This window comes from Ranitomeya variabilis, chromosome 4 (genome assembly GCF_051348905.1).
Source record: "Ranitomeya variabilis isolate aRanVar5 chromosome 4, aRanVar5.hap1, whole genome shotgun sequence".
In the NCBI taxonomy this organism is placed as follows: Eukaryota; Metazoa; Chordata; class Amphibia; order Anura; family Dendrobatidae; genus Ranitomeya; species Ranitomeya variabilis.
In genome coordinates this window covers 222,939,217-222,953,546 of record NC_135235.1, presented here as the reverse complement: position 1 = coordinate 222,953,546, position 14,330 = coordinate 222,939,217, and the positions used below count along the sequence as shown (strand labels likewise).

The 14,330-nt window shown below is 40.9% G+C and overlaps 1 protein-coding gene across 1 annotated transcript in view; it reads right to left on the bottom strand.

Annotated features, from left to right (window-relative positions):
- The window catches only part of LOC143770436 (sialic acid-binding Ig-like lectin 13), a 43,233-nt gene that overhangs the window by 14,633 nt on the left and 14,270 nt on the right, over window positions 1-14,330 (bottom strand). The window contains exons 6-7 of the mRNA XM_077260058.1: window positions 13,146-13,391; window positions 10,255-10,296 (exon numbers count right to left, since the gene is read on the bottom strand). Coding sequence (XP_077116173.1) covers window positions 10,255-10,296; window positions 13,146-13,391 — 288 coding nt within the window. The remainder of the gene's footprint in view (window positions 1-10,254; window positions 10,297-13,145; window positions 13,392-14,330) is intronic.

Sequence of the window (14,330 nt, the reverse complement as noted above, 5' to 3'; positions counted from 1 at the left end):
GTTTGCAGTTGAGGATGATATGATGTGCACATAGAAGCAAATATAATATATTTAGAAAGTGTTTAGCATCTGGTATGCTAATACATATTGGCAGAATAGGACAACAAATTTTAGCACCAGTGTCCTCCCCAACATGTTTCACCAACCTAGCGGCGTCATCAGGGGGACTACTAGCACGGTGAAACCATTTATAATACTCATGGGGCAAACAGGCCTTTAGCAAAAGGGGCTCTTTAGCATTTCACCTAGGGGCGACTGTTACCTTTGCAGTCCCTATAGCTATACCCTTACTTCATCATTTCCTCCTTTGAAAATACCAGTTTTAGCACAAGCAACATAATGTTACGTGGGGGTATAAATTACATGAGCAGAAATAAAGTCAAACAAGAAGCTATGCCAAAGAGTCAAGCTTTTGAGAGACTCGAAAAACATTTTAACCACTAAAAAAATATAGACCGAAGGCTAGAGCTCAGTTTTCAATAACTCAACATTTTACAAATTTTAGCAAATAAAGTTTATGGTCTTTTAAACTAAACTGCTAAACATATTTTTATGAAACAGTTAAACAACAACTGCTAAAATGACATTAGTACTGCCAAAAATACAAGGTAAAGCAAAAATAAAAACTTACAGCACAAAAATAATCTCCAGTATAAAAATTAACTGTGTCACAAAACAATCTAAAATTCAAAAATAATTCAGATCATAAAAATAGCCCAAAAAGCAATTTAAATAAAATGCATTAGCAATATAAAATTATTCAAACCACAAATCTAATCTAAATCATAGAAATAATAGAAATACAAAATGCATCTACAGCACAAAAATGTAAAATGCAAAATGAATTAACCCCTTAATCCCATATGACGTACTATCCCATCAAGCTGACCTGGGACTTAATTCCCAATGACGGGATAGTACGTCATATGCTCTCCCCGTGAGCGCGGCCGATCGCGGCCGGGTGTCAGCTGGCTATCGCAGCTGACATCCGGCACTATGTGCCAGGAGTGGTCACGGACCGCCCCCGGCACATTAACCCCCGGCACACTGCGATCAAACATGATCGCAGTGTACCGGCGATACAGGGAAGCATCGCGCAGGGAGGGGGCTCCCTGCATGCTTCCCTGAGATGATCGGTACAAGGTGGTGTACTCACCTTGTACCGAGCGTCTCCTCCCTGCAGTCCCCGGATCCAAAATGGCCGCGGGGCTGCATCTGGGTACTGCAGGGAGTACTTCCGGGTGCAGACTAGGCTCTGGTAAGCCTGCACTGCTGTATGTCAAATCGCCGATCTGACAGAGTGCTGTGCAAACTGTCAGATCGGCGATCTGTGATTTCCCCCCCTGGGACAAAGTAAAAAAGTACAAAAAAAAAAATTCCACGTGTAAAAAAAAAAAAAAAAAAATTCCTAAAAAAAGAAAATATATATTATTCCCATAAATACATTTCTTTATCTAAAAAAAAGCAATAAAACAATAAAAGTACACATATTTAGTATCGCCGCGTCCATAACGCCCCAACTATAAAACTGTCCCACTAGTAAACCCCTTCAGTGAACACCGTAGGAAAAAAAAAAAAACGAGCCAAAAAACAACGCTTTATTATCATACCGCCAAACAAAAAGTGGACTAACACGCGATCAAATTCATGAATAGCTGGTTTTTGGTCATTCTGCCTCACAAAAATCGGAATAAAAAGTGATCAAAAACTGTCACGTGTCCGAAAATGTTACCAATAAAAACGACAACTCGTCCCACTAAAAACAAGACCTCACATGACTCTGTGGACCAAAATATGGAAAAATTATAGGTCTCAAAATGTGGAGACGCAAAAACTTTTTTGCTATAAAAAGCGTCTTTTAGTGTGTGACAGCTGCCAATCATAAAAATCCGATATAAAAAATGCTATAAAAGTAAATCAAACCCCCCTTCATCATCCCCTTAGTTAGGGAAAAATAATAAAATTACAAAAATGTATTTATTTCCATTAGGGCTAGGGTTAGGGTTAGGGCTAGGGTTAGAGTTAGGGCTAGGGTTAGGGATAGGGTTAGGGTTAGGGCTGGGGTTAGGGCTAGGGTTAGGATTAGGGCTAGGGTTAGGGTTAGGGCTAGGGTTAGGGCTAGGGTTAGAGTTGGAGCTAAAGTTAGGGTTAGGGTTGGAGCTAAATTTAGGGTTAGGGTTGGGGCTAAAGTTAGGGTTAGGGTTGGGGCTAAAGTTAGAGTTAGGATTGCGTCTAAAGTTAGGGTTAGGATTGGGGCTAAAGTTAGGGTTAGGGTTTGGATTACTTTTACGGTTGGGATTAGGGTTGGGATTAGAATTAGGGGTGTGTCAGGGTTAGGGGTGTAGTTAGGGTTACCATTGGGACTAGGGTTAGGGGTGTGTTGGATTAGGGTTTCAAGTAAAATTGGGGAGTTTCCACTGTTCAGGCACATCAGGGGCTCTCCAAATGCGACATGGCATCCGATCTCAATTCCAGCCAATTCTGCATTGAAAAAGTAAAACAGTGCTCCTTCCATTCCGAGCTCTCCCGTGCGCCCAAACAGGGGTTTACCCCAACATATAGGGTATCAGCGTACTCTGGACAAATTGGACAACAACTTTTGAGGTCCAAGTTCTCTTGTTATCCTTGGTAAAATAAAAATTTGGGGGGCTAAAATCTTTTTTGTGGGAAAAAAAAGAATTTTTATTTTCACGGCTCTGCATTATAAACTGTAGTGAAACACTTGGGGGTTCAAAGTTCTCACAACACATCTAGATAAGTTCCTTGGGAGGTCTAGTTTCCAATATGGGGTCACTTGTGGGGGGTTTCTACTGTTTGGGTACATCAGGGGCTCTGCAAATGCAATGTGATGCCAGCAGACCAATCCATCTAAGTCTGCTTTCCAAATGGCACTCCTTCCCTTCCGAGCTCTGCCATGCGCCCAAACAGTGGTTCCCCCCACATATGGGGTATCAGCGTACTCAGGACAAATTGGACAACAACTTTTCGGGTCCAATTTATCCTGTTACCCTTGTGAAAATACAAAACTGGGGGCTAAAAAATAATTTTTGTGAAAAAAAAAAAGAATTTTTATTTTCACGGCTCTGCATTATAAACTGTAGTGAAACACTTGGGGGATCATAGTTCTCACAACACATCTAGATAAGTTCCTTGGAAGGTCTAGTTTCCAATATGGGGTCACTTGTGGGGGGTTTCTACTGTTTGGGTACATCAGGGGCTCTGCAAATGCAACGTGACGCCTGCAGACCAATCCATCTAAGTCTGCATTCCAAGTGGCGCTCCTTCCCTTCCGAGCTCTGCCATGCGCCCAAACAGTGGTTCCCCCCCACATATTGGGTATCAGCGTACTCAGGACAAATTGGACAACTTTTCGGGTCCAATTTATCCTGTTACCCTTGTGAAAACACAAAACTGGGGACTAAAATTCATTTTTGTGAAAAAAAAAGAATTTTTATTTTCACGGCTGTGCGTTATAAACTGTAGTGAAACACTTGGGGGTTCAAAGCTCTCAAAACACATCTAGATAAGTTCCTTAGGTGGTCTACTTTCCAAAATGGTGTCACTTGTGGGGGATCTTAATGTTTAGGCACATCAGGGGCTCTCCAAACGCAACATGACGTCCCATCTTAATTCCAGTCAATTTTGCATTGAAAAGTAAAATGGCGCTCCTTCCCTTCCGAGCTCTGCTATGCGCCCAAACAGTGGTTTACCCCAACATATGGGGTATCGTCGTACTCAGAACAAATTGCACAACAACTGTTGAGGTCTAATTTCTTCTCTTACCCTTGGAAAAATAAAAAATTGGGGGTGAAAAGATCATTTTTGTGAAAAAATATGATTTTTTTATTTTTACGGCTCTGCACTATAAACTTCTGTGAAGCACTTGTTGGGTCAAAGTGCTCACCACACATCTAGATAAGTTCCTTAAAGTGTCTACTTTCCAAAATGGTGTCACTTGTGGGGGTTTCAATGTTTAAGCACATCAGGGGCTCTCCAAACGCAACATGGCGTCCCATCTCAATTCCAGTCAATTTTGCATTGAAAAGTAAAATGGCGCTCCTTCCCATCCGAGCTCTGCCATGCGCCCAAACAATGGTTTACACCCACATATCGGGTATCAGCGTACTCAGGACAAATTGCACAACAATTTTTAGGGTCCAATTTCTTCTCTTACCCTTGGGAAAATAAAAAATTGGGGGCAAAAATATTATTTTTGTGAAAAAATATGATTTTTTATTTTTACAGCTCTGCATTATAAACTTCTGTGAAGCACTTGGTGGGTCAAAGTGCTCACCACACATCTAGATAAGTACCTTAGGGGGTCTACTTTCCAAAATGTTGTCACTTGTGGGGGGTTTCAATGTTTAGGCACATCAGGGGCTCTCCAAACGCAACATGGCGTCCCATCTCAATTCCAGTCAATTTTGCATTGAAAAGTCAAACTGCGCTCCTTTCCTTCTGAGCTCTGCCATGCGCCCAAACAGTGGTTTAACCCCACATATGGGGTATCAGCGTACTCAGGACAAAGTGTACAACAACTTTTGTGGTCCATTTTCTCCTGTTACCCTTGGTAAAATAAAACAAATTGGAGCTGAAATAAATTTTGTGTGAAAAAAGTTAAATGTTCATTTTTATTTAAACATTCCAAAAATTCCTGTGAAACACCTGAAGGGTTAATAAACTTTTTGAATGTGGTTTTGAGCACCTTGAGGGGTGCAGTATTTAGAATGGTGTCACACTTGGGTATTTTCTATCATATAGACGCCTCAAAATGACTTCAAAAGAGAGGTGGTCCCTAAAAAAAATGGTGTTGTAAAAATGAGAAATTTCTGGTCAACTTTTAACCTTTATAACTCCCTAACAAAAAAAAAATGTTACTTATTAAGTATTTTGCTTGACATATCTCAGTGATTTAAGGGCATAAAAATTCAAAGTTGGAAAATTGCAAAATTTTCAAAATTTTCGCCAAATTTCCATTTTTTTCACAAATAAACGCTATATCGAATAAATTTTACCACTAACATGAAGTACAATATCTCATGAGAAAACAGTGTCAGAATCGCCAAGATCCATTGAAGCGTTCCAGAGTTATAGCCTCATAAAGGGACAGTGGTCAGAATTGTAAAAATTGGCCCGGTCATAAACGTGCAAACCACCCTTGGGGCTTAAGGGGTTAATAGCTCAAGAAAGTCTATAGCACAAAATTAAACTACAGCACACAAATAATCCAAAACAACTACATTTATCATCTGCACAAAAATAATTTAAAACACAAAACTAGAGATCAACTCTAATTTTAAAATACTGTACATAATTATTCTACAACACAAAAAAATATACCCCATATTTAATCTTTAGCATAAAAATAATCTAAAGCACAAAATAAGCATAAAATAATTGTAATCTTAAAAGGAAACTGCAGCACAAAAATAATATATATACAAAACTAACCTTCAACAGAAAAATTAAGTATTATACAAAACTACCTTAACACAAAACTAATTTGCAGCACAAAAAAAATTACAAAATAAAAACTACCGTATATTCTCGAGTATAAGCCGACCCGAGTATAAGACGACCCCCCTAATTTTGCAACAAAAAACTGGGAAAACTTATTGACTCGAGTACAAACCTAGGGTGGAAAATGCAGCAGCTACCGGTAAATATCAAAAATAAAAATAGATACCAATAAAAGTAAAATTAATTGAGACATCAGTAGGTTAAGTGTTTTTGAATATCCATATTGAATCAGGAGCCCCATATAATGCTCCATACTGTTCATTATGGCCCCATAAGACGCACCATATACAAATACAGTTGTGGCCAAAAGTATTGACACCCCTGCAATTCTGTCAGATAATACTCAGTTTCTTCCTGAAAATGATTGCAAACACAAATTCTTTGGTATTATTATCTTCATTTAATTTGTCTTAAATGAAAAAACACAAAAAGAATCGCCCTAAAGCCAAATTGGATATAATTCCACACCAAACATGAAAAAGGGGTGGACAAAAGTATTGGCACTGTTCGAAAAATCATGTGATGCTTCTCTAATTTGTGTGATTAACAGCACCTGTAACTTGCCTGTGGCACCTAACAGGTATTGGCAATAACAATCACACTTGCAGCCAGTTGACATGGATTAAAGTTGACTTAACCTCTGGACTGTGTCCTTGTGTGTACCACATTGAGCATGGAGAAAAGAAAGAAGACCAAAGAACTGTCTGAGGACTTGAGAAACCAAATTGTGAGGAAGCATGAGCAATCTCAAGGCTACAAGTCCATCTCCAAAGACCTGAATGTTTCTGTGTCTACCGTGCGCAGTGTCATCAAGAAGTTTAAAGCCCATGGCACTGTGGCTAACCTCCCTAGATGTGGACGGAAAAGAAAAATTGACAAGAGATTTCAATGCAAGATTGTGCAGATGTTGGATAAAGAACCTCAACTAACATCCAAACAAGTTCAAGCTGCCCTGCAGTCTGAGGGTACAACAGTGTCAACCCGTACTATCCGTTGGCTTCTGAATGAAAAGGGACTGTATGGTAGGAGACCCAGGAAGACCCCACTTCTTACCCCGAGACATAAAAAAGCCAGGCTGGAGTTTGCCAAAACTTACCTGAAAAAGTCTAAAACGTTTTGGAAGAATGTTCTCTGGTCAGATGAGACAAAAGTAGAGCTTTTTGGGCAAAGGCATCAACATAGAGTTTACAGGAGAAAAAAGAGGCATTCAAAGAAAAGAACTCGGTCCCTACAGTCAAACATGGCGGAGGTTCCCTGATGTTTTGGGGTTGCTTTGCTGCCTCTGGCACTGGACTGCTTGACCGTGTGCATGGCATTATGAAGTCTGAAGACTACCAACAAATTTTGCAGCATAATGTAGGGCCCAGTGTGAGAAAGCTGGGTCTCCCTCAGAAGTCATGGGTCTTCCAGCAGGACAATGACCCAAAACACACTTCAAAAAGCACTAGAAAACGGTTTGAGAGAAAGCACTGGAGACTTCTAAGGTGGCCAGCAATGAGTCCAGACCTGAATCCCATAGAACACCTGTGGAGAGATCTAAAAATGGCAGTTTGGAGAAGGCACCCTTCAAATATCAGGGACCTAGAGCAGTTTGCCAAAGAAGAATGGTCTAAAATTCCAGCAGAGCATTGTAAGAAACTCATTGATGGTTACCGGAAGCGGTTGGTCGCAGTTATTTTGGCTAAAGGTTGTGCAACCAAGTATTAGGCTGAGGGTGCCAATACTTTTGTCTGGCCCATTTTTGTAGTTTTGTGTGAAATGATCAATGTTTTGCTTTTTGCTTCATTCTCTTTTGTGTTTTTTCATTTAAGACAAATTAAATGAAGATAATAATACCAAAGAATTTGTGTTTGCAATCATTTTCAGGAAGAAACTGAGTATTATCTGACAGAATTGCAGGGGTGTCAATACTTTTGGCCACAACTGTATGCCCCATATAATGTTCCATGCAGTTCTTTATGGCCCCATAAGATGCCCCATATAATGCTCCATGCAGTTCTTTATGGCCCCATAAGATGCCCCATATAATGCTCCATGCAGTTCATTATGGCCCCATAAGATGCCCCATATAATGCTCCATGCAGTTATGGCCCCATATAATGCTCCATGCAGTTCATTATGGCCCCATAAGATGCCCCATATAATGCTCCATGCAGTTATGGCCCCATATAATGCTCCATGCAGTTATGGCCCATATAATGCTCCATGCAGTTATGGCCCCATAGATGCCCCATATAATGCTCCATGCAGTTATGGCCCCATATAATGCCCCATATAATGCTCCATGCAATTATGGCCCCATAGATGGCCCATATAATGCTCCATGCAGTTATGGCCCCATATAATGCTCCATGCAGTTATGGCCCCATAGATGCCCCATATAATGCTCCATGCAGTTATGGCCCCATAAGATGCCCCATATAATGCTCCATGCAGTTCATTATGGCACCATAAGATGCCCCATATAATGTTCCATGCAGTTATGGCCCCATATAATGCTCCATGCAGTTATGGCCCCATATATTGCTCCATGCAGTTATGGCCCCATATGCCCCATATAATGCTCCATGCAGTTATGGCCCCATATAATGCCCCATATAATGCTCCATGCAATTATGGCCCCATAGATGCCCCATATAATGCTCCATGCAGTTATGGTCCCATATAATGCTCCATGCAGTTATGGCCCCATAGATGCCCCATATAATGCTCCATGCAGTTATGGACCCATATAATGCCCCATATAATGCTCCATGCAGTTCTTTATGGCCCCATAGACGCTCCATACAGCATTGTGCCTCATGTAATGCTGCTGCTGCACTAAAAAAAATGACATACTCACCTCTCGTCGCTTCCCGCTGCTCTTCAGTGTCCCGTCTCTCCGCACTGACTGTTCAGGCAGAGGGCGGTGCGCTGTTGTGAATTCTGTCCTTGAGCTCCCTCCTGTGGTTGTGAATGGTACTTCGGCGAGTTCTGTTCATGGACTCCCTCTGGTGGCTGTGAGTGGAGCTCCTGGTTCTGAGATTCTTTCTCCAGCTGATCTCGTTCAGGCCTTGGCTGGCTGCTCTATTTAACTCCACTCAGATCGTTACTTGATGCCAGCTGTCAATGTCCTAGTACTGGTTAAGTTCTCTTGGATCTTTCAGATGACCTGTCTACTTCAGCAAAAGCTAAGTCCCTGCTAGCTTATTTGTTACCATTGTGTTTTTGTCCAGCTTACTATTATGATTTTATCTTGTTAGCTGGAAGCTCTGGGATGCAGAGTGGCACCACCGCGCAGTGAGTCGGTGCGGTGGTTTCTTTTGCACACTCTGCGTGGTTTTTTGTTAGTTTTTTATGCTGACCGCAAAGATACCTTTTCTATCTTCAGTCTGTTTAGTTAAGTCTGGCCTCCTATGCTGAAACCTATTTCATTCCTGTGTTTGTGACTTCCATCTTAACTCACAGTCAATATATGTGGGGGCTGCCTATTTCTTTGGGGAATTTCTGTGAGGCAAGGTAGGCTGTATTTTCTGTCTTTAGGGGTAGTTAGCTCTTAGGCTGTGAAGAGGCGTCTAGGCAGAGTCAGGAACGCTCCACGGCTATTTCTAGTTGTTGTGATAGGATTAGGGGTTGCGGTCAGCAGAGCTCCCACTTCCCAGAGCTCGTCCTGTATTGCTAGTTTGCTCATCTGGTCATTTCTAGTGCTCCTAACCACCAGCCCAACATAACAGTGCGCACACTAATACATCATCGCACCCTCTGACCTGAACAGTCACAGCAAGAGGACGGGAAGATGGAGCGCCGGTGGAACGAGGGAAGGTAAATATACTCACCTCCTCCCGGCGCTCCTGATGCGATCCCTGCATGTCCCACGGTGTACGGCGCGGCAGCTTCTTCCTGTAGTGAGCGGTCACATGGTACCGCTCATTACAGTAATGAATATGCGGCTCCACCCCTATGGGTGTGGAGTCCATATTCATAACTTTAATGAGTGGTACCACGTGACCACTGAAGAGGGGAAGAACTTGAAGCTGCCGCGCCAAACACCGTGGGACTTGCAGGGACCGTGTCAGGAGCGCCGGGAGTAGGTGAGTATTTGACAGGCGTCGCTCCCCCTCACCTGCCGACCCCCCCCCGCCCTCCATGACTCGAGTATAAGCCAAGAGGGGCACTTTCAGCCCATTTTTTTGGGCTGAAAATCTTGGCTTATACTCGAGTATATACGGTAATTTACATCTCTGAAAAAATTCTAAATAATTTAACAAAAAAAATGAAACGTAAAATAGTAAAAAACACAAAAACAATTCACTGCGAAAACAGTTACCTATAATACAAAAATAATCTAAAATACAAAATGAATCTGGAGCAGTGAGATAATCTATAACACATATATAATATAAAAGACAAATACATTTTAAAACACCAAAAAAAATAGAGAAATATCCAAGTAATTAATGAAGCAATTAACATTTGATAATTTTCAAATGTTAATATCATATAGTGAATTTTTCATTAAATGTAGAATAAAACTACAGTAATTACCAAAAATGAAAAATCTGCAGAACATATTTTAGAATACAAAAATAATCTCCAGCACAAAAATACTGCACAACATAAAACTAATCAATCACAGAAATAATCTGTAACATAAAACTAATGTACAGCACTACTTAGAGGTAGAAATATCTAGAGCAATAATTTGTATTTTCGATTTGTGTATAGGTAGAACTACAAGGAAAGTCATCATTATACCTTCAGTCATTACACACTTTATATTGGGCGTTCTTGGAGCATCTGGAAAAAAATAAAACATTTTATAAATATTTTCATAAATATAGATTCATACAGTTACATGAATTGTGGGAAACGTAAAAAAAAAACACTCTCATAGTCAGCGTGTTTGTTCAAAAGGGTTGATGTGATTTACTCTATTATTCCAAACAAATTTAACTCCTCTATAATTGAATCATGCAGTGATTTACCCTCTTGACCATTGAGTAGTGTTGAGCGATACCGTCCGATACTTGAAAGTATCGGTATCAGAAAGTATCGGCCGATACCGGCAAAGTATCGGATCTAATCCGATACCGATACCCGATACCAATACAAGTCAATGGGACTCATGTATCGGACGGTATTCCTGATGGTTCCCAGGGTCTGAAGGAGAGGAAACTCTCCTTCAGGCCCTGGGAACCATATTAATGTGTAAAATAAAGAATTAAAATAAAAAATATTGCTATACTCACCTCTCCGACGCAGCCTGCACCTTACCGAGGGAACCGGCAGCGTTGTTTGCTTAAAATTCGCGCTTTAACTTCCTTACGTGAAGTCCCGGCTTGTGATTGGTCACGCGCCGCCCATGTGGCCGCGACGCGACCAATCACAGCAAGCCGTGACGTAATTTCAGGTCCTTCAGGATTTTAAAATTACGTTCCGGCTTTGTGATTGGTCGCATCGCGGTCACATGGGCGGCACGCGACCAATCAGAAGCCGTGACGTCACGGAAGGAAGGAAAAGCGCGCATTTTAAGCAAAGAACGCTGCCGGTTCCCTCGGTAAGGTGCAGGCTGCGTCGGAGAGGTGAGTATAGCAATATTTTTTATTTTAATTCTTTCTTTTACACATTAATGTTGTTTCGATACCGATACCCGATACCACAAAAGTATCGGATCTCGGTATCGGAATTCCGATACCCGCAAGTATCGGCCGATACCCGATACTTGCGGTATCGGAATGCTCAACACTACCATTGAGTAGCGCCCAAAGCGATCAGTAAAAATAGGCAAATAACTGCATTTTCTCATTTGCACATACCTCACCTTGTCACTTAACAAGAAGCCTTTCCCATACATATTTTAAAGCAATGAATAATAAAGCAATATGCTACCAGAAAATGACATATCTAACTATTTTTGGTTGTTTTTTATATGCCTGTCCATAAAGAAAAAATCCAAAAATAGTAAAAATTTTACACTGCTAAAAGGAGAACAAAATGTAGTTTGACTTTTTTTCTTCAGTTCAGTATTTTGCTTTACTGTGTGGACTGGGACAAAGTCAGCAGAGTCATGTCTGTTAGGAGTCGCGTTTCCTCAGCTGCACAGGGGGAATCTCGATCCGTGTCTGCTGCGGTCTCACATTCTCCATCGGCCGCAGTGGAGCCTGCTCAGCGGAGATGTCGGTCCCAGCGTCTCACTGAGTCTGATTCAGTGCAAAGGGTTTTTGCTGCCTCTCCAGGCTCTGCTATTGTACCCTGCACTGATCTACGGCGAACAGGCTTTTCTGGGACTAAGTCCTGCTTTGCACACACTGAGCATGCCCAGGGTAAGATCTCTCAGTGGAGATCGAGGGTCACATGCTCAGGTACTGCAGCCAAATCTATTGGTCTTTCTAGGAAGGTCCTGTAGGTACGCAGACTCAGTAGCAATCTCTCATTGGTCCTCTTCTTTAAGGTCCTGTACGTGCTGCAACTATTTAAGGCTCGCATGGCCGCACGGCCATGCGCTAGTATCTTCTAAAGTTACATGCTTTGCGCCACTGTGGTCATATGCGTGAATGCTGGCACCTCCGGTGAGGAGAATGTGTATGAGAGTATTCAGGGACCCGGCTGAAATAAGCTCCTAGAATGCTGGCACCTCCGGCGAGGAGTTTTGTGTGCATGCATGACCACTGACTGCTCTCTTCTGGGTAGTTAGCCTGTGTCTCTGTGAGAGTTAACAGGGCACAGAGCTTTGCTTTCTCAGCCGCTCTGTGAAGTTAACAGAGCTGGTTAATACCGCCATATAGTGCCGCCATTTACTTAGCGGCAGGATATTTCCTGCACGGTGGATCCCGGGTTGCGAACGCACCAATCACATCAATAAATATATTCGGTGCGTTCCGCAAACCCTAACAATGTCTTATTTTGATTAGAGAGTAACTCAACAGGTTGACTCTGAAAAATGGAAAATTTCACATGGCCGCGGCGGGGCCCGGGATCCTGCATCCTGGGGCCCTTTTTTCTGCAGTTAATTAATTTGCTTTACTGTGTGGACTTGGACAAAGTCAGCAGAGTCATGTCATATTTTGATTAGAGAGTAACTCAGTAGTCATCTTATATCATTACAAAGCAATGTTATTAGAGTCATCTATTATTATTATTAGACGTGGATACAGGAGAAAATTCTATTATTACTAGAATGTGGGGTCATCAGAGCAGAGTTGTGTGGTATTACTAGAGGGTGGAGTCATTTATTATAATGGGTAGGATCAGCAGAGTCATATATTATTACTATAGGGTGGAGTCCTTTATTATAATGGGTAGGATTAGCAGAGTCATATATTATTACTACAGGGTGGAGTCACCAGAGTGATCTAGTATTATTATTTTCAGAAGGTAGAGTCAACAAAATCGTCTATTATTATTATTATTATTATTAGAGGTTGGGGTCAGCAGAATGATCTAAATAAACAATGTTGTTACACACTATACTGTTCACATCCAGACATTGCCAGCTCTGCTAGCAGCCGATCAGTGCTGGTAGTTGGTCTCCCACTGACCTGATTTTGATGACTAACCCAAAGGATTGGTCAACCATAAACCCCTTAAGCTTAAATTAAATAAGTCCAAAAAGTTAATTATCTCTTTGATCTTGGAGGTCTACTCACAATAAACAATTAAATCAATGTTTTTTTTGGAGATTCCAAGGTTATTCTTTCCGGTACAAGAGTATTTTCCAGCATCACTAAGACTAATATTGGTAAGGTTGTAGGTAAGCCATTGTCCATTCAATGCTTCTTTTTTCTCATTTCCCACAAACCAAGTAATTTCAGCTATAGGGTTACAGTCCACTGTGCAGTTCATCTGTGCACTGTCTCCTTCTTTAACTGTAAAAGTATTATCTCTAACACCACCTAAAAAAAAGAAACAATTGATGTCACAAATAGGAGAAAGAGGTGATGGAGGGTGTCAAACGAGCCATTTTGATGCAAAAAAGTAGACTCACTACTACTATCAATTCCCTTTGATCACTGTTTATTGGACTCTTCTTTGTGAGTTTCTCCCCATGAACAAAAAAACACATTTTTTCTGTAAAAAATTGATTTGAAAATCGTATCATTGTTGGACTGACGTACCGGCAACATTTTCATTGTAGACACAAATGTTTGGCATATCATCACTAAAGTCTTATAAGTTTCCACAAAAAGAAGGAAACCCCACAAATAAGTCATCTAGTCAATTATCAGCCCATTTGTGCCATAAAAAGAGGAATTTGTCTTCATTATTTGATCATCTAGTAGCCCAGTCCAACACTGATTAATAAGATGGTCATTTACAAACTTCTAACAATAAACAATGCCTCCTTTCTATGAATTAGTTAAGGATGCCAATTTCTCACAAATTCTAATGACAAGCAGTCAACAGGTTGCAATTCACACCACAACCGCTGATTGTTATGTATCTATGTGCAGACAACATAAACTTCTCCCACCGGAGTATCACAAAATTAGTTTTTATTTTTCATTACTTGTTATCATTTTTCAAAGTTGGACATTTTGTGCCACTTTTTTAGAGACATATCTAGCTAAGAGGAAAGGTGAAAAAGGATACAACTTAAATAAAAACACAGCATAATGACAGTAAGAGCACCCATATAGATATTTACAGAACATATTAGGATACAAAAGTTGAGAATATATGTCCTACACAATCGAGAGGCAAGGATCTAGAGGGACACAAATTAAGAACTTTCACACTTTCTTTAATATGTCCAGACATAGTCAAGTTGACCCATTAGAATACTTGAGAATTCTCAGAGAACCTGTACATACATATATATATATATATATATA